General features: G+C 34.8%; 1 protein-coding gene across 5 annotated transcripts in view; it reads left to right on the top strand.

The window, feature by feature from the left end:
- The window catches only part of SUCO (SUN domain containing ossification factor), a 76,366-nt gene that overhangs the window by 7,647 nt on the left and 48,335 nt on the right, over nt 1-20,384 (top strand). For all 5 annotated transcript variants that reach the window (XM_082832367.1, XM_082832366.1, XM_082832363.1 and 2 more), the window contains exons 2-6: nt 10,351-10,459; nt 12,176-12,286; nt 14,669-14,823; nt 17,987-18,124; nt 18,359-18,509. In XM_082832367.1, coding sequence (XP_082688493.1) covers nt 10,351-10,459; nt 12,176-12,286; nt 14,669-14,823; nt 17,987-18,124; nt 18,359-18,509 — 664 coding nt within the window. The remainder of the gene's footprint in view (nt 1-10,350; nt 10,460-12,175; nt 12,287-14,668; nt 14,824-17,986; nt 18,125-18,358; nt 18,510-20,384) is intronic.

Below are 20,384 nucleotides of genomic sequence, written 5' to 3'. Positions count from 1 at the left end.
TTCTCTAATAATTAGTGATGTTGAGCAGCTTTTCTGGGCACTTATTTCTGTTCTAAGTGTTTTATATACACTAACTCATTTTGTCCTAATTAAACTCTTTTGAGATACACACAGCATTTTAAAGAGATTAATAAAGATACAAAGAAATTAACCAACTTGCCTACATTCTCAGTAAGCAGTGAGCTGGAATTTAAGTAGCCTGAATCTGAGCCTGTGCTCTTAACCACTACTCTCTGCTGCCTGTAGGCTGGGAGGTGGCCTTAGGCAAGTTTCTTTACCTTTTCTTTGTCAATTTTTTAATCTAAAAAATGAGGCTGACTGGATTGGCTCTACGAGGAGGAATGAATAATAGAATTATTCATGAAGCTTTTAAAAAAAACAAACAAACATGCCTACGGCACTTACCTTGGAGATTTTGTTAAGTTTGGGATACTCTTGTGCATTCCAGTCATTACTGCTAAATTAAATGAATTCTGAGATTTTTCTTTTGCACTTTTAATATTCTAAGGTATCTGATTTGAGCGTTAGTGAACAATACAAAGAGCTGAATTGTTTAGTAGTTTCTTAAAAAAGGGAAAAACTGGACTGGAGTTGTCAAGGAAGACGTGGTTTTAAGAGAAATGACATGTGTGGTTCATATACCTTACTTCTGTGGAATACAGGTGCTTCATGAACTGAAATAAGATACACTGGTGCTGCTAATATGAATAGTGGCCTTTACCTAGTTTGTGTGTGTGTGTCTGCTTGCCTGCCTGCAGTGGGCAGATAGTACTTAATTGTCAGGAGAAATGAGAAAGGTTATGAGTAAAAGAGACGATGTACTTGATATGGGTGGAAGTGATAGCAGACAAGCCTGAGTAGAAAATAAAAGCTAAAGTCATCCCTTGGTATCCGTGGGGGATTGGTTCCAGGACCCAACCTTGGATGCTCAAGTCTGTTATGTAAAATGGCGTAGTACACTCAGCCCTCCCTCTACCCAGATGTGGAACCTGTGGATGCGGAGGGCTGAGTGTATTCTGGAAATTGTGATGGGTTTTGCAAGCTAAACCAAGGAGTAAGGCAGTAAAGATCCAGCAAAAGAAGTGGTGTTTGGAGAGTGTTATTTTGACATCATGTGTTACAGGAGAAAGGCTGGAGGGATGAATACTAAATGAAAAGCAATTGGAATAGTTGAAGTTTTTCATAACAAGGACTTGGCAGTAGAAATGAAGAGGGTTCATTGAGCAGAGATTTTGAGGAAGTAAATGATCTGGTTTGGTGATAGGTTGGCAAGTTGGCAATGCAGTACAGTAGAAACAGCATTGGGCTACGATTCAGAAGAACTGGGTTTTAGTTTGCCTCTAACCAGCTCTTTGTCTTCAACACCACCTTTCTGTTGTCCATCTCAATGTCAAGAGATGTTTACCGAGGCTTTTCTATGTGCTGCCTTCTGTGCAAGATTCTGGCAGACAAAACAGAAAAAGTAGCTGCTTTCTTGGAGCCTACTGTGGTTGAGAGAATAAATTCTAGGGTCTAAAATGATGAATCTGTGAAGTAAAGTTCAAAGAGAGAAGAGGAGTTAATTTTTTTTCTTTTAACTTGGGCAACTAGAAGAATTGGAGGTGTTAAAAAAGAACTGGAAGAGTTGCAAAGAGTTTTAAAGGAGAAGGAGATGTTAGTTGAGGCGAGCAGAATACCCTAGTGGAAACGTTATGTAGGCACTTAAATGCAGACTTCAGTGAAAATGAGATTTGGGCTGGAGCTGTCCTCATAGAGGGGATCATTTTTGAAACAGAACTTTTGAACATGTAGTTTCTGCAGATGCCTAGAACAAACAAACGTGACAAGCAAAGTAAAGCTCTGACAGCGGAAACTAGGGAAGGTGGAAAGAGGTTTAAGGAGGTCATTTTGAATGGTCAGCAATTTAAAAGTCTCAGATAGCCTGAAGAGCTTGAAAATTGAGAGAAGGGCCTTGTTTTCAAGAGAGGTGATTGATAAGTTTTTGTGAGTGGAAATAGAAGGTATTTGGAGAGTGGTAAGTGTGAGCTCGTACACATTTGTTTTGCAGCCAGAAGGGATACAGGAAGCTGGAGTAGCCTCATACTTGTATGTTTCAAACCATTCAGCCCATTTCGATTTGAGGAGGGATACTGAGGGCCTACTGCAAGGGACTTGAGCATCTGTGGATTTTGCTATCCGCAGGGGGTCCTGGAACCAAGATACCTAGGGACAGCTGTTTACACTACTCTGGAATTTGATAAATGAAAGAAGATAAGGATAGTAGCTTATAACAATTGCTAACATTTGAGTGCATATTCTGTGCCGGGCTAAGCATTGCACATGCATTATTTCATTTTCCCATTTTACAGTGGAGACATACAGGTTTTATAATTTGTCCAAGAGAATGCACCTGGGATTAACACTTGGGTCTTTTGACTCTGAAGTCCATGCCCTAGCCACTACACTACCAAGCTTTGTATTTATCTCTTGTGGCTGCTTTCTAAATCAAGAGGTAAATATTGCCCCTCCCTTGTAATAGTTCTTATATTTTTATGTTCTGCTGTAACTAGCCATGACTAACATCATCAGTTCTTAAGGGAATGGATTAGTGTTATTTTCTCACCTTTCTTTTCATTTATCTATTGACCAGAGAGTATTAAATAAGAAATGTAGCACTAGAGAAAGATCGTAGGCTTTGGAGAGGTAGATCTAGATTTGTAGTCACAAATTGAGTGACTTTGGGCCAGTTAACTTCTGAGCTTTAGTTTATTTGTAAAAGTTAGATTAATATTTTAATCTAAACTGCCTGACACACACACAAAAAAGACTGTTTTCTTCTAGAGACATCAGATATTTAGGATTGGATTGATCATACTCTGTTTATGCCACCTTCTGTATGGGTCCCCCTTTTTCCTCCATTTTACATCATCATTACTCTTTTATCTTCTGTCTTCATTTTCACTCCTATCTCCCCCATGTTAGGCATTTACCCTAGAGTATATTTGATGTGTTTTTCCAGTTGACCTTCAGGTATTTACTTCATATATTTGTGTTTTCCTCCAAAATAATGTTTTGTTTATATGTTTTAAAATTTACATACAGGGTATAATGCTATTAATCTCATTCTTTTTCCTACTTTTTTCCACTGAACACTTTTAGAAGCTTGTTTTAGTTACTAGAATCATCAAGTGAATTCTACGTAGTTAATGATGCGGCAGATGCCTCAGGAAGGCCTGATGTCATTTATTCATTCATTCAATGGGTATTTATCAAGCCTTTTGTGTGCAGGCTGCTTCTAATGAGAGACTTTTTATGCCAACAAATGCATTTGGGAGTATTTGTTTCAGTTGCTTGTCTTTTGCACTCCCAGTACTACAGATGAATTAGGGTGGTTTTGTAGTAAATCTTAATTATCTGGCAAGGTGAAACACTTGTCTTTGCTTTTTTTGTTAATGTAGTTATTCTTAGACCGGTTTTTCCATATCATATTTAGAACATTAGGATCCTTCAGGTTATTTTGTTTGTTTGTTTTTGTCTTTAGGATTTTCTTTTAATTTTAATTTTATATTGGAGTATAGTAGATTTACAATGTTGTGTTAGTTTCAGGTGTACAGCAAAGTGATTCAGTTATACATATACATATATCTATTCTTTTTCAGATTCTTTTCCCATATGGGTTATTACAGAGTGTTGAGTAGGGTTTCCTGCTCTATACAGTAAGGATCCTTCAGGGTTTTTTGTTGTCTTTGTTTTGGCTGCGTCAGGTCTTAGTTGCAGCACGCAGGATCTTTCGTTCCAGCGTGCGGGCTCAGTAGTTGCAGCATGTGGGTTTAGTTGCCCTGTGGCATGTAGGATCTTAGTTCCCCAACCAGGGATTGAATCCACATCTCCTGTATTGGAAGGCGGATTCTCAACCACTGGACCACCAGGGAAGTCCCCCTTCAGGTATTTTGATAGGAGTTATATTTGAGTGGTGAATTACTTTGGGGAGAATTGCTGTCTTTACTCTGCTGCTAGTAGCATTCCATCCATGAACATATTAGATCTTCATTTATTTGTCTCTTCATTTTATGGTCATTATTAGAGTTAACACTTTTTCTCTATAAGTGTTTGTAATTTTTAAGGTTAATTTCTATAAATTATTTTATAATTTTTGTTATTGCTAATAGTTTATTTTCTATTTTGTTATTGCTGGGGAGGAAAATACTGACTTTTTTGCTTATATTTTTAAATTGAAATAATTTACATACAGTGAAATGCACATATGTTATCAACTGTATAGTTGGATCAGTTTTGACAAATGCATACATCTGTGTAACTCACACCCCATCAAGATACGGAACATTTCCATCACTCCAGCATGTTTTTTCATGTCCCATTCTACAGAATTCCCTGAAGCAACCGGTGATTTGATTTCTATCACCATGGTTAGTTTTGCTAATTCTGGAACTTTGTTTAAATGGAATTATACAGTATTTATTCTGGTGTCTGGCTTCTTTCACTCAGTGTAATGCTTCCAAGATTTATCTATCTTGTTTCATTCATTAGTAATTCATTCCTTTTTATTGTGAGAAGTAGTACATTGTATGAATATACTACAGTTTGTTTACATTTTCCTGTTGAACATCTGGGCTGCTTCCAGTTTTTGGCTATTAGGAGTAAAAGCTACAGGGGACATTTTTGTATACATAGTTTTCATTTCTCTTAAGAAGTACCTAAAAGTGGAATTGCAAGCGCCAAAACAGATGGATATCGCATGCTTCTGGATATCATACCCTGAGAAAGACACAACATCGCTTATGAAGGCTTCCAGCCAGGAATACATAACCTGAATCTGGTCGTGATGAAACATCAGACAAACCTCAAAAAAGGACCATATTATTTCAAAATAAAAGGACTATGTCCTTCAAAATGTCAGTGCCACATAAGGTAAAGGCCAAGAACTATTCCAGGTTAAAGGAGGCTGAAGGCACATGAAAAATGCAGGATATGGTCTTACACTCGATTCTGTACTTGAGGTGGGGAGAGGGGGAATGCTGTAAGGACACTACTGGGGACATAGATTATTGTATCAATGTAACATTTACTGAGGTTGATAATTGTGGCATGGTTGTATAAGAGAATATCCTTATTCTGAATAAATACATACAGAAGATATTTAGAGATAAATTACATGGAGTGGGGAGAGAGGGAGGGCTATGTGCTTGCCAGGAGCAAATGGCAAATGATGGAACCAATGGGTCAAAATGTTAACAGTAGGTTGATATGGGCAAAGGGTTTGTGGATGTTCTTTGTGCTATGTTGGCATTTCTTCTGAAAGTTTGAAATTATTTCCAAATAAAAAGTGGGGAAAAAAAGAGTGGGGTTTCCTTTTTCTCTGTGTATGGTGTTGATTAATCCACTCAAATTTCTTTAATTATCATCAATTAATTCCAATTTTTGTATACTTTGTGCCAATTTTGTTATTTTTCTAGAAACATCCATTTCTTCTGAGTTTTCAAATGTATTAGTATATATAGCTGGTAATATTTTGTAATTTAAAAAAATCTGTTTTGTTTGTGGTTATTTCATGCTTTTAGAACATATTTTGTTAATTCACGTCACCGACTCTCCTTTATCGGTTTTTCCAGAGGTTTATCTTTTTAATATTTTCGTCGAAGAACTAACTTTTGGTTTTCTTAATCTTCTTTGCTTTTTTCTGGTTTTGTTTTTTATTTCAGTGATTTCTGTCCTTATAGTCTTCCTTTTTTCTTTAGATTTACAGTCCTTTATCTTCTTGAGTTGAAAGATTAGCTCTTTTGTATTCAGTGTCTCCAAATGTGCTCAGAAGCAGTTTTCCTGCTGCTGTCTTACCAGCATTACTGGCATCCCACCAATTTCTACCTGTAGTCTTCTGCCACAATGTTTTGTAATGTTCCCTATTGTTTCCTCTTTAACCCAAGGATTATTCTGCTGCATAATTTTGTTTCCAGGCTTTAGAATGTTGTTAGCTGTTGTTATCCTAAATGACACTCAAATGTGAATTTTACAAGACTTTAAATTACATTTACTCAGAAAGTTAATACCTTTCTATATGAATGGTGAATCCATGCCACATTATTGGGGAGGAATTGGCAAAAAGGGATAAATGTCCTCTTAGTTTACAGATTCTATTTTTTGAGTTTGTGTGAGGGGATGGTGGGTGGGTGGGTGGGCGAGTTGGGGAGTGGTAGTGGTGGAGGTGATGGGGCTGATGGGAAGAGGAATGAAAAGTGACCTAATTTCCTTTCTGCTACTTGCTACAAAACAGTTCCCCTTAGAACCCTTATTCATTTAATAAGTATTTATTAAGCACATAATGTTTGCAGGTTTTGGCTTTGTAGGGAGGGGCTAAAGTATCAATAGTTAGGAATATGGAATTGATTCTCAAAGAGTTTAAGTGTAAGAGAGGGTATACATGGCACAGAATCAACTTACAAATAGTAGAGGGGAGTACTCATTTTGAACTGAGGGAGAGTGTCAGAGGCTCACAGACTGCCATTTATCTTGATGTGATTTGTGGTGCTGAACTTCTTAAAAGTTTTGAAACTCATCAGGCTTGGGATTTTCATAGTACAGTTTTTGAAACTTGCTTAAGTAGTATGGAATGAGACCCATTTAATCATGCAACAAAGTGCCCTCAGCCATTGTAATGTGACCCACTGATTCTTAATGAGGGGGCATGCATATCTAATTCACCTGGGGGAACTTGTTGAAAGTAAAGACCCCATTATAGAGATTCATTCTTCTTCAGTAGAGTTGGAGTGGGTTTGGGGTATTTCATTTTACTTTGGTGATTTAAAATTCCTTGACAGTTATTAGTTGGTGATAAATTTTATCTGTTTTAGGCTTTTTCTTATACACAAAATTAAGGTTATTTTTACAGGTCTGTCCTTAATTAATATCTGTCCTTAAATAGGGACTGATATGTTAGAGGTATTTAAGTGATACTATTGATAAAGCTGGAGGAATAGGGTAGATAGGTAAAGAATGTAGTCTGTATTAATGTCAGGTGTATGCGCGTTCTTCAGAGAAATAGAACCAACTCTCTCTCTCTCTCTCTCCCCCCCCCCTCTCTCTCTCTCTCTCTCTCTCTCTCTCTCTCTCTCTCTCTCTCTCTCTCTATCTATCTATCTATCTATATAAAATGAGGCATTGGGTCACACGATTATGGGAGCTGAGAAGACCCACGGTCTGCAATCTGAAAAGCTGGAGACCGAGGAATACCAGTGGTTAATTCAGGCCAAGTCTGAAGGCCTATTAACCAGTAGAGCTGAAGATATAAATCCCAGTTAAAGGGCAGGAGAAGATGAGATGCCTCAGCTCAAATAGTGAGCAGAGGAAAAAAGGGCAAATTCATCTGATTTTTGTTCAATTCAGGCCCTCAAAGGATTAGATGATGCCCACTTACATTGGGGAGGGCAGTCTACTGAGTCCACTGATTCAAATGCCAATCTCACCCAAAAAACTCCTAACTTTGGGTAATGGGATTTGATTATATGATAGTAAAAGTAAGGATCATGAGATTTAAATGTCTTTTGGACATCTTCACATTAACTGTGAATATTAGGATTTATACACACATACACACATACACATGCAGAATTCTTGATGATAAAACTAGTATGTGCTCATGGTAGAAATTCCGAAAGTATAGAAAGGAATATAGAAAATAAGGGGGCATAATCTCGAAAATTCTAACACCCACAGTTTTGAATATCTGAAACTTTTTGCTGTCCCAAATATGTGTATATATACACACTCACAAATGCACCTACAAACACACGTGTATACACATACAGCTGAGAAACAATGCAAAAGTCTATCAGTAAAGAAATATTTAATAAATAATGATATATCTGTATGAAATTTTGAATAAGTAATATATTCTTGTGGTTCAAAAGACAGAGTATTATAGAGTGAAGAATATCCATTATCCTGTCACCCAGTCACTCAGTTTTCTACCCTGGAGGCAACCAAGGTGGTGCTTTTTTTTCTTTTCTTTTTAATTCTTCCAGAGAAATTTATGCACATACAGGTCCCTTTAGTACACATATGCACACATGGTAGCATACTATATGTGTATATTATTATGTACTTTGCTCTTCTCTATTTTTTTTTTTGGTTTTAATTTTTATCAAAATGATGTATTCATATCAAAAAGTCAGATAGCTCTAAAAGGATTTTGTTTGTTTGCTTTTGCAAATAAGCCATTCCCTCATCCCTCTTTCCCCATTATTTCTTTCAAGGAAACCACTTTTATCTCTTGGCTGATGAATTTTATGTTTACCTCTTTGTCTCTAAAATAATTGCTTTAATGTCAGTTTTAGGTATTTTACTACAGATGATCAGATTCTCTTAAGCACATGCTAGTAATACAGTTTAGTCATAATTTGGGTTAGATCAGTATTCAGTGTTTATATTATGACTATAAATGATACAACTGAGCTGTGTAGTAAAACATGATTACTTTTCCCTTTTCTGTTCTACTTTTCCTTTTTCATGGTACTAATATTTGACTTGTTTTGTTATGTTTGCTTATTTTTCTATTTAATTACAAATTATCTGCCAGTTATGTAAATCTGTTCTTGAGATTTTCAGACTCATCAGTTGTGCTGTTAATTTCATCCTCCTAAAGAAGACTCTTCCAGAGCTTCTGATGACCTCCAATTTAGTATGGTTGCCCTCTGTTCTTTGTGTACGTACAGCTGTCATCCTAGGAATTCTCTTTCCAGTCACCCTGGGGATTCCCTTTTCCTCTCTCATCTCACTACCATATTGTTGTGATTATTGTGGTTTCTTAGATGTCTAGTTTCCCCACATTAAAATCTTCTTGACTATTCTATTTATATAAAGTTTAGAGTCAGTCTGTCTAATTTTTTAAGTTTCCTTTTTTGCCACTTCAGTATGTGGTTTTCAGATCTTCCATACATATTACCTTAAATTGTGTAAAATTGACTTCTTTTTTTCAACTTAAAGAATTGTCAGTAATGGCAATTTCAACCATTTCTACTATTAACAACATAGAATATGTACTAGTATATGTATAGAACATTTCTCACTAAGTTTAGTATTTTATTGTAATACTATAAAATACTATAAAATACAAAATAATAGTATTATATTGTAATACTATAAAATACTAAATAAAATATTTAGTATTTTATTGTTTCTATTATAAATGGGGACTTTTCTTCTGTTAAATCTTATAACTGGTGGTGATGATTTGAGTAGAGAGTCTGTTGATTTCTTTCTAGATTTTATACCTAGGAATATAATTTTATACCCAAGACTTCTTTTTTTTTCCCAAGACTTCTTTTAATAGGTGTTTCTTTTTAGTTTACCACCTATATAAACTCATTATCTGCAATTAATGATAATGTTACTGTCTCCTTTCCCATTTTACACTGCTTTTGTCCTCATATTATGTAATACTAGTGATAATGGACATTTTTGTCTTGTTTCAGATCTAAATAGGGGTATTTTTTGGTTTCTTCACTGAGTATGATACTGGCTTTTAGGCTTATGTGTTATGCATATGTTTCCCATGTTAAATGTCTACTTATTACTATTTTATTGACTTTAAAAATCTTGATGGTTGTGTAAATTTATCAGATGTCTTTTGGTGACGGTAATCATGAGATGTTTTTCCTTGATATTTTTGCATGGCAAACTAAATAGGTTATATTATATTGAACCATCTTTGAATATCGGAGCTAAGTTCTACTTGACCGAAACAGTGGTATTTTATATCTTTGGTATGTTATTGGAGACTTTTTAAAATTTTCTTTAGCTGTTTTGTGTCTGATTTCATATTATTAACCTATAGTATTTATATGTATGTGCTCTTTCTGTTAATTTTTGATATCACTGTTATGTTCCCTATATAAAAATAATTTGGAGGCTTCTGTGCTTTGAAATATCAATAGTTTAGGTAGCTTTAGAGTTATCTGTTCTTAAATATTTGGTAGAATTTAGAATATCATTGGCATTTGATGCTTTCTGAGGAGGTTAGCTCTTTGACAACTTTCTCTGTTCCTTCTGTGATAATTACCAGATACTCCTTTTGTGAAGTTTTTACTGTTTTACCTTCATGAGATTCATGATGCCTTACTTGGAGTGCTGATAACACTGTTTATGGTTTTCTTAGGACATTAAATAAAAAATCTTTACCTTATGTACATTTGTCTTCATCATTAAATTGTTAAGTTCTCAAGGGCATTAGGATAAGAACCATCTGTTTATTGCCTCAAATTCTAGTCCAGGTATGGAATATGTTGGCTTAACAACTTTTTTTTCTTCTTTCTTTCTTCTTTTTTTTTTTTGGTGGTGGTGACGGTGGATGTTTTACAGGCTTCCCAGTTGGCATGTATGTTGCAAAGAGAGTTCTTCAGCTTCATCATACTACTCTCAAGATGACAATTGTGCACTAGAAAATGAAGATGTACAATTCCAGAAAAAGGTACCTTAAATGAAGTTGAAGTTGTAATTTGTGTATTAGCTTTCTGAGAGTTCCTCAAAACATTTGGAATAAAAGTATTTCAAAAATACTATGACATAATTTTTGGTGGAGATTTGTAATTTTCTTTGCTGTAATATGAGGAGTTACTCAGGTAATTCTGAAATTAATGTGACTCTGAGATATTTATATATTTATTCTTATTGCCTATATTTGGAATGTTGTAATAACATCCTTAGTCCTATAGTAAGGAGAAAAAATAGTGCCTATTCAGAGAGAAAACTAGGGTTCTCTTTTTAATGCTTTAACTAGCAAAGGGTTTCTAAAGAAACCCCAGTCTTATAAATTAAAAACTATTAGAAATGAGGATTGTAGGGAAAGTCTGCAATTAGTGGCTATGTACTTTGTTTTATATAATTGTGTGGAGTGAATAGACAGAGTCCAAAAAATCTGATGGTGTCTAAATAATTTATTATTTTATCATTTTAAATGATGAAAGGTGAGTATTGACTTTAGCTAGATTTGGCTCCCCCCTCCCCCCAAATCAATATACTTATTTTAAATTACAGATGTAATTTATACCCACTATAAGATATTCATATTTATATCCCATTCCCCTCCTCAAAGGAACCACAATTTACAGTTTCTTGTGAAAACATTCAGACCATTTTCTGTGGTTATAGATATATCATTTTATAGCACACAAATTAATGTTTTAATTTTTGTTCAAAAAATATTGTACAAATTTATTTCCCCTCTTCCCCAGTAATATCTCATGGATACCTTTGCATGTTACTGTATTCTTCTGAATAGCTACATTTTTATTCTGTCATTTGGGTATATCACAATTTATTAAGCATTTATTTATTGATAGACTTTTGCATTGTTTCTCAGCTGTGTGTGTGCATGCATGTTTGTGTGTACGTTTGTGTGTATGTGTGAATGCACAAACTTATAATTACATGCTTGGGCTGTTTTTATTTTTGGCATGATACTGTGTTTAGAGTAGATTATTTAAATTTCTGAGTTACACAGGATATATTTCTGGGATGGAGCAGTTAAAATTTTGAAGACTATTGCTGGGTATCTCTCTGAATAAAGTATAATTGTGTGCTTCTATCTACAGCCTATAAGATTTAGAGCTAATATCTTCTTTGATGAGAAATTTGAAAACTTAAATGTAAGAATGAGTTTAAGCAAAGCATTAAGGAAGGGGAAACATTCTTTCAGCAAACATTTGGGTACCTAGTATATGCTATACAGGCTTAGATAATGATGAATATGAACTTCGCTTTTATGAAGCTTATATGCCAGAAGATAAATTTAAGGACAATATATCTGAAATTCTAATTTGAAACTCAGTGTCAAGAGAGATGACACAAAGAACTATAAGTACGTTCATTTATCAAGTATTTACTGACACACAGTGCTGGGTAGTAGGACTAAAGTGTTTATTAAGAAATCAGATGTAGTGTATATTTGGAAGGCAGCTATGCTCATCACTATACCACCAGCGCACACATGTAGTATACATTTGAAGTGAAGCAGTAAGGAGGGTAATGCAGGAAGGTAGACAATATGCATGGAAACAAATAAAAGACATTAAAGTCACAGTAAAGTGTTTTGGTTGTAAAGTATAGAAAGATGATCTTTAATGTTGCTTCAGGACTGTTTTGTGAAACAGTTTTATCCGTTGACCTTTTCTTTGTTGCAATATAGGATGAAAGAGAGGGACCTATCAATGCCGAATTATCGGGAAAAGTGGGTTCAAGCTTACCTGTTCCTCCAGAAGAACACAAGTTAAAAGATGACTACATTGTGAATGTACAAGTAAGCTTTGTTGCTTTGATTTTTAATGATACGCCTTTTCAAACTGCTGCACGAAACAGAAAACCTGTTTGGTCACCATATTGTGTATTTTAATTTTTTTCTTTTTGTAGTACCATGCAACTGGCCTTAATACTAGTCACCTGCTAAGAATACTACTTTTGAGAAAATTCGGAATTACAGGTTTAGTAGTAAATGTGACTTTTCTCTGTAGTATAGGTTTGGTTGTAAGTCCTCCTTTCTTTTAGATCCATTTTGGCTTTCTGTAGTTTATCTTGTCTCTTCAGTTTTTCAGATGTCAGGGGAAATTATATTCTGACTTAACATATTTGTATGTAGAACACAGAGCATTTTGATACCAAAATTTTACCACTTAGTGTGGAATATGGATTAATAAACAATAGTTTGAGTGTGTTTTTTCCTTTTTCTCTCATATTACATCCTAAATGTTATTTTCCATTTTGTATACCAGATTTTATGAAAGATATTAAAAACTAGACCAGAATGTAAGCTGATCAGAATGCTGAAGCATCTGGAAACCATTTAATATCAGGAGCGACTGAAGGAACTGGGGATATTTGATCTGGAGGGAAGAAGGACTAAGGAAAAACTAAATATCTCAAATATTAACAAATACAAATTTCAGCTTAAAAGGAGGGAGAATTCTCTTAAAAAAATGTAGCCAGAGTTATCTTATAAGTTAATTGGGTTATCTAAGGAGATACAGTAAGTTTCATTTTATTGGATTCTGGAGGACATTTGGAAAAAATTTGTGCATAAGAATAAGAGAAAAGTGATCTCTGTAGCCCTTCAGTTTTATGAGTATCCTGAACAGTCCAGCCATTGTTCTTTTCCTGAATCTTTATTATGGTATTCTCTTGTTCAAATACTTTGAAGTGCTTACTGCATCTTAGAGACCTGTGCTGTTCAATATAGTAGCCATTAGCTACCTGTGGCTATTGAGCATTGGAAATGTGGATAGTTGAAGTTGAGATTTGCCGTTAAGTATAAGATACACATCGATTTTGGAGACTTAGTAAAAGAAAAAAAAAGTGTAAAATATCGTACTAATTTTTTTATATTGAATGCATATTGAATGATAATGCAGTATTTGATAATATTGTAATGGTTCTTTTCTAAAAGTCTCCATCATAAAATGCAAACTATTTGTACTCTTGTGAATTTTTCGTTCCAGTGTAAATAATTCCCCAAATGATGACATTTTATTTTGTATTCTTCTGACTCTGCCTCATGTTTTTTTTCTGCTGCTGTACTGGCTGTCCTATTCTTCAGAACCCTAGTTCTTCTAGTCCAGAGTAGTCCTTAGTTTCTCTTTACCTTGAACTGAGCATGAGTACCTCTCACTTGATATTCATTTAGTAACCTTTAAATGTCTACTGTGTGCTAGATACTGTGCTAGGCACTAGGAACATGAAGATCAAGAAAACATAGTCGGGCTTCCCTGGTGGTGCAGTGGTTGAGAGTCCGCCTGCTGATGCAGGGGACACGGGTTCATGCCCTGGTCCGGGAAGATCCCACATGCCGCGGAGCGGCTGGGCCCGTGAGCCATGGCCGCTGAGCCTGTGCGTCCGGAGCCTGTGCTCCGTAATGGGAGAGGCCACAACAGTGAGAGGCCCGCGTAACGCAAAAAAAAAAAAGAAAGCAAGAAAACATAGTCCTTACTCAAGACATTTATAGTGTAGTTGAAGAGAAAGAAATAAATAAGGGCAATTGAGGTGTTATAGATCCTGTGATTAAAGTCTGTACAGAGAACAAGTGGAGGCATAGAGGAAGGGGAATGGCTAATTCTATTTAGGGTTAGTTGTGGCGGAGGAGGTACTGATAAGAGGTTTTCAAACATGAGGAGGTATTAAGTACGTTTCAGTTTGTGTTTTGGAGGAGTGAATGGCCTAGAGCATGTGGGCCTTGAAGGAGCAGCAAGAATCATGTATTGCTTTGTAATGTTATTTATACATGCCTTGTGTTGTTATTTGTTGATACACATTGTCTTCTAAATTGCTCAGGGGCAAAAACTATGCGCTGTACTATTTTATATATTTATATAGGATTTCTGTGTTGCTATTAGCATTAATTAATTACAGTAAGAGGGAAATTTTGTGGGTCCTGGTATAAAATAGGAAAGAAGAAAGACAAGCTCCTTTGTCCTACTTTATGAAATGCCATGAAAAATGTGTAGAGCCTGTATTTTAATATGAAATAGATTCCTTAGGGTGGTAATGTTGGAAGAAAGGATTTTTATAAAAGTACTTTTTTAGTGAACATTATTTATATTGTTACTTTTGAGACATACTTTTTATGATACCCTCTTCAGCTAAAGAGATAATTAATCCCAACATTAAATATAACTGACTTTTTTAAAAACAGAATACGGAGTCAAAAAAGTTAAGTCCATCTGTGATTGAAACACTCCCTGCAGTTGATCTACATGAAGATTCTTCCAGTGTAGTTGTGGACAGTGAAAACGTGGAAAATATTTCCAGCTCATCTACCTCAGAGATCACTCCAATCTCAAAGTTTGAGTAAGTCATTACAAAGAAAAAAAAATATGATTAGATAATGACAGAAAAATTTCTTTGATTCTCAAATTTGGCATTTAGGCTATATAGCAGATCTAAGTAATAATGCCTATTTTATTTTTATACATTGTTTAAAGTTTACTTTCCATTTATGGTTATTACAAAATATTGGCTATATTCCCCATGTTGTACAATACATCCTTGAGCCTATCTTACACACAGTACTTTGTACCTTCCACCCTGCCACCCCTATATTGCCCCTTCCCAACCTCCCCATTGGTAACCACTAGTTTGGTCTCTGTATCTGTGAGTCTGCTACTTTTATTATATTTATTAGTTTGTTGTATTTTTTAGATTCCACATATAAGCTATATCACGCAGTATTTATCTTTCTCCGACTTATTTCACTTAGCATAATGCCCTCCAAGTTCATCCATGTTGCTGCAAATGGCAAAATTTCATTCTTTTTTTTGGCTGACTAGTATTCCATTGTTTGTGTGGGTATGTGTGTGTATATATATATACACCACAGCTTCTTTATCCATTTTTCTGTTGATGGACTCTTAGGTTGTTTCCATGTCTTAGAAATTGTAAATAATGCTGCTGTGGACATTGGGTGCATGTATCTTTCCAAATTAGTGTTTTTGTTTTTTTCAGGTATATACCCAGGAGTGGAATTGCTGGGTCATAGTTTTAGTTTTTTGAGAAACCTCCCTACTGTTTTCCACAGTGGCTGCACCAATATACATTCCCACCAACAGTGTACAAGGGTTCCCTTTTCTCCACATCCTTGCCAATATTTGTTATTTGTAAACTTTTTGATAATAGCCATTCTGACAGGTGTGAGGTGATATCACATTGTGGTTTTGATTTGCGTTTCCCTGATGATTAGTGATGTTGAAGGTTTCATTAATTTAGAAAATCTCTTTTATACTCCTAGCTCCAGCAACACTACAAAGAACAAAACAAAATTCCCTTCTTTTAATACTACATTAAACATATCCTTTATCAAATGAGTTAATTTATATAAAATGTATAGGACAATATCTGGCACATAGTAAAAATACATGTGTCAGTTAATATCATCATTTTTATCATCACTACTATTTTTTTTTTTTTTACCACAAGCACTTTTTAGCCACCTATTCTCTTCAAGAATATAAGGGAATGGGTTGAAGGAGTTGTACACAAAGATGTTACAGTTACCATTTAGGAGTTTGCCCTGGTAAGGGACAAGGTAACAGAAGACATGCTTAGAAATAATGATAGTATTTAACATTTTTAAATATTAAATGCTTAGAAAGAATTTAGGGCTAGATACTGTGTATCTGAACAGTACATCTTATTTTCTCATTATATTGAACATGACAGTCTAGTGAAATGGGAGTGAGGTAAAGAAAAATATTAAGGTATATGTTTTTTAAATGAAATTATAGACGTGCTTTAAGAATTTTAGTGAAGCGTTTTGAGATAATAGATGATTTCTTGATACTATAGGCAACAATTCTAATATTGATAGACTGTACTAATAGAAATGAAACATTAGAGAATATGCATTTAGAATAAATAATTTAAAAATCTTATTTTTGGCAAGATCAGATATTAACCTATAATATTTTGTTTTAAAATTTGGTAATTAGCTATTGGGTTGGCCAAAAGTTTCGTTCATTTTTTTTCTGTAAGATGACTCTAGTAGCACTTAGTTGTCTTTAACTTCATTCGAAGCAGTTTTGTTAGATTGTATGTGACAGCTGTCATATCAGCATGCATTTAAAAAAAGACATCAAAATTGATGAATTTTTGTGTAGCCATTTTAATATTGAAGATGGAAGAAAAAAAGCAGCATTTTCGGTCTGTTATGCTTTATTATTTCAAGAAAGGTAAAAAAGCAACTGAAACACACAAAAAGATTTGTGCAGAGTATGGAGAAGGTGCTGTGACTGATCGAACATGTCAAAAGTGGTTTGCGAAGTTTTCATGCTAGAGATTTCTCGCTGGACGGTGCTCCGCGGTCGGGTAGACCAGCTGCAGTTGATAGAGATCAAATTGAGACATTGAGAACAATCAACGTTATACCATGAGGGAGATAGCCAACATACTCAAAATATCCAAATCAAGCATTGAAAATCATTTGCACCAGCTTGGTTATGTTAATCGCTTTGATGTTTGGGTTCCTTATAAATTAAGTGGAAAAAACCTTCTTGACTGTATTTCCGCATGTGATTCTCTACTTAAATGTAATGAAAACATTCTGTTTTTAAAACAAATTGTAACGGGCAATGAAAAGTGGATACTGTACAATAATGTGGAATGGAAGAGATCATGGGGCAAGTGAAATGAACCAACACCAACCACACCAAAGTCTGGTCTTCATCCAAAGAAGGTGATGTTGTGTATATGGTGGGATTGGAAGTGAGTCCTCTATTATGAGCTCCTTCCAGAAAACCAAATGATTAATTCCAACAGTACTGCTCCCAGTTAGACCAACTGAAAGCAGCACTCAACAAAAAGCGTCTGGAATTGTTAATTAGCATTTTGTTATTAGTAAACAGAAAATGCATAATCTCCCATCAGGATAATGCAAGACTGCATGTTTCTTTGATGACCAGGCAAAAACTGTTACAGCTTAGCTGGGAAGTTCTGATTCATGTGCCATATTCACCAGGCGTTTGCACCTTTGGATTTCCATTTACTTCGGTCTTTACAAAATTCTCTTAATGGAAAAAATTTCAGTTCCCTGGGAGACTATAAAAGGTACCTGGAACAGTTCTTTGCTCAAAAAGCTAAAAAGTTTTGGGAAGATGGAATTATGAAGTTGCCTGAAAAATGGCAGAAGGTAGTGGAACAAAAGGGTGAATATGTTGTTCAATAACGTTCTTGGTGAAAATGAAAAATGTGTCTTTTATTTTTACCTAAAAACCGAAGGCACTTTTTTGCCAACCCAATATTTAAGGCCAAGCAAGGGCACTGACAGATCGAGTCAACAGTTTACGTAATTTAAATCTTTACATGATTTAAAATATCTGAATTCTTGAAAATCATCTGCAGAGCTCTAAAGCATTCTTTTCTGGCTTAGATTTGTTTTGGAAATCAGTAATATCACTTTTAACTTATGGTTCATTATATCCATTAAATTGTCAGATTGTCTTTTTTGTTTCTATTTTAGTGAAATAGAAAAATCTGGTACTGTTCCTATAGCCAAGCCAAGTGAAACTGAGCAATCTGAAACTGATTGTGATGTTGGTGAGGCCCTTGATGCAAATGCTCCAGTTGACCAGCCTTCCTTTGTCAGTCCACCTGAAAGGTGGGTGTGAGCAGTTGTTTGCCCTTTGTATGGTTCTGTAATAAACAGCAGTGTCACGTTTGAGTAGACTTTGGTGCATGCTTAATTCCACTTTATGACTGAGAGGAAACTGATCCCTTTGTACTCCTTTCTTGGTTTACTTTGTACGCATGTACACTTATAATAGTTTAGATTGCATATACTCGTTATTCAGCTAAAATTTGTTTATTTAATATGCCTTTTGCTTTCAAATAGCCTTGTCAGCCAGCATATAGAAAATGTGTCATCTTTGCATGCTAAAGGAAAGATAACAAAATCGGAATTTGAATCAAAAGTTTCATCAAGTGATCAGGGTGGTGGTGACCCAAAATCTGCATTGAATGCTTCAGATAATTTAAAAAGTGAGGTAGGTAAATAACTTGCACTATATCCTACTTTATTATACAATGCATTTTTGTTATTAGCTAATCTTGTAATTTGCTATCCGTATTTGCCGTAAAGTCAGGGGATCAGTAGTTAGTGATGAATGTGGAACTGAGGTGAACTGTGCTCCCAGATAGCAAGTGGTTACTTCACAGAACTATTGCCAGTATACTGTTTATACATAGTGTTGTCCCAAGTATGAACTCTCTTGGGTTATATTTAATTATAAAGGTTTTTTGCCACCATTGATTATTTGATAACCAGATACATAAAGTCCTTATTTAAGCAGTTAAGAGAGCTATATAGAAGAAGTTATGATTGTTAAGTATCTTCAGAATAAAAATTTAACTCAATAATACAAGATTAAATTTAGTCTCTTCAACCCGAATTATTTTAAAGGGACATTTTACCCTTTGTTATTTGTGTGCAGACTACAACTAGACCAGCTTATATTAAAGAATATGGTTCTTAAAATAAAGACAGGGCTCATTCCTGTGTAGCAGTTTTACTTTCTTTTCTTCTTTCGAGTTCTACTTTGACTTCACGTAGAGGCCAGTACAGAATTTCCTGAAGAAATGTTGACAGAGAAGTCTGCTCCCTTCAGCTAAGAAATAGCTAAATAAAAGAGATGAAGGCCACTCTATGCACTTCAAAACACGTGGAATCAGAGTATTTTAAAATACTGAGTACCACATCCACATTTATTTCTTTATAATTTGGATCTTCTGTTCTCCACCTTTTCTTTCACATATTTTCTGTGAATCTGCACTCATAACTAACTAAACTTCATTCTGGAGACTTTACTATCATTGGGCCAGCTGTTTATTTGATGTTTTTTATAAATATAGAAGGTCCCCATTTCCTAGTCCAACATCTTGAAGGAAGTAATTTTGCCAGTGAAACCAAATCAAGCATATGTTACAGTTCAGTTGTCAAATACCACAGGCATAAATAAAATTAGACAAACATTACAAAAATGTCCTCTTTGAGCTATTTAAGTATCAAACGTAAAACTCAAGCATGGCAGCCAGTTTTGTCCAAGATTTGCTTGTTCTCCTTAACCATTTGCAGCAGTGTCTTGCAGATCCTTGAGATAACAGGGATAAACTCTCTCCTACTCACACAAACTTAACAGGGCAGAATTATTCTGAACTGGATAGTATACAAAACTACTGGACACTTTATAATATGCTCATTATCTGACAATTTTTCTGGAATATTAAGTTATTTAGGAGGTAATTAATACAGTTAAAAATTCCACTCTTTTGCCTGTTATAATGCTTTACAAAGTAATTTTATTGTGTTGTTTAGTTCTCTTATTTGTTGCTAAGAGGCGATAGTGATTGCTCTGCCTGAGTCTCACAGAGTGTGTGTACGTTCTTATGTATTTCTTTTAGTATTGGGGCTTTACTCTTAAGTATCTCAATTATATTAATTTTTATAAATAATTGTTTATTTTCTTATTCAAACTAGATTTTTGTTATTTAATTTTTAAATTAAATTAGTATAATGCTACTTCTTTAATTTTATTTTCTGCTATGTATTTTTTTAATAGCCACATACTTTATTTGATAAGTTAGTGTGTTCTGCAAAACGCTCCGATGTGGAGGTTGTATAGGAACCAATTTGCTAATAAGTCTTCCTAAAGGGAGATAACAGGTATTTGTATTGATGTATTACACTAATACACTAATTAGTATTAGTACTCGAAAATGTGCCCTAATACAGCAAATATATACTGTATGAGATTTGTGCTATTTACCAAAGTACGCTGTCTAAATAGATGTTTTGTACACTTCTCAAGGTACTGTTAATAAGTACATTATGTGTTGTTTTAGGAGTACAGAAATAATTTAAA

The sequence above is a fragment of the Leucopleurus acutus genome (assembly GCF_964270905.1).
Source record: "Leucopleurus acutus genome assembly, chromosome: 2".
NCBI classification, from domain to species: domain Eukaryota; kingdom Metazoa; phylum Chordata; class Mammalia; order Artiodactyla; family Delphinidae; genus Leucopleurus; species Leucopleurus acutus.
Note: the sequence above shows the minus strand (reverse complement) of the source record. Positions and strands in the feature narration are given on the sequence as shown.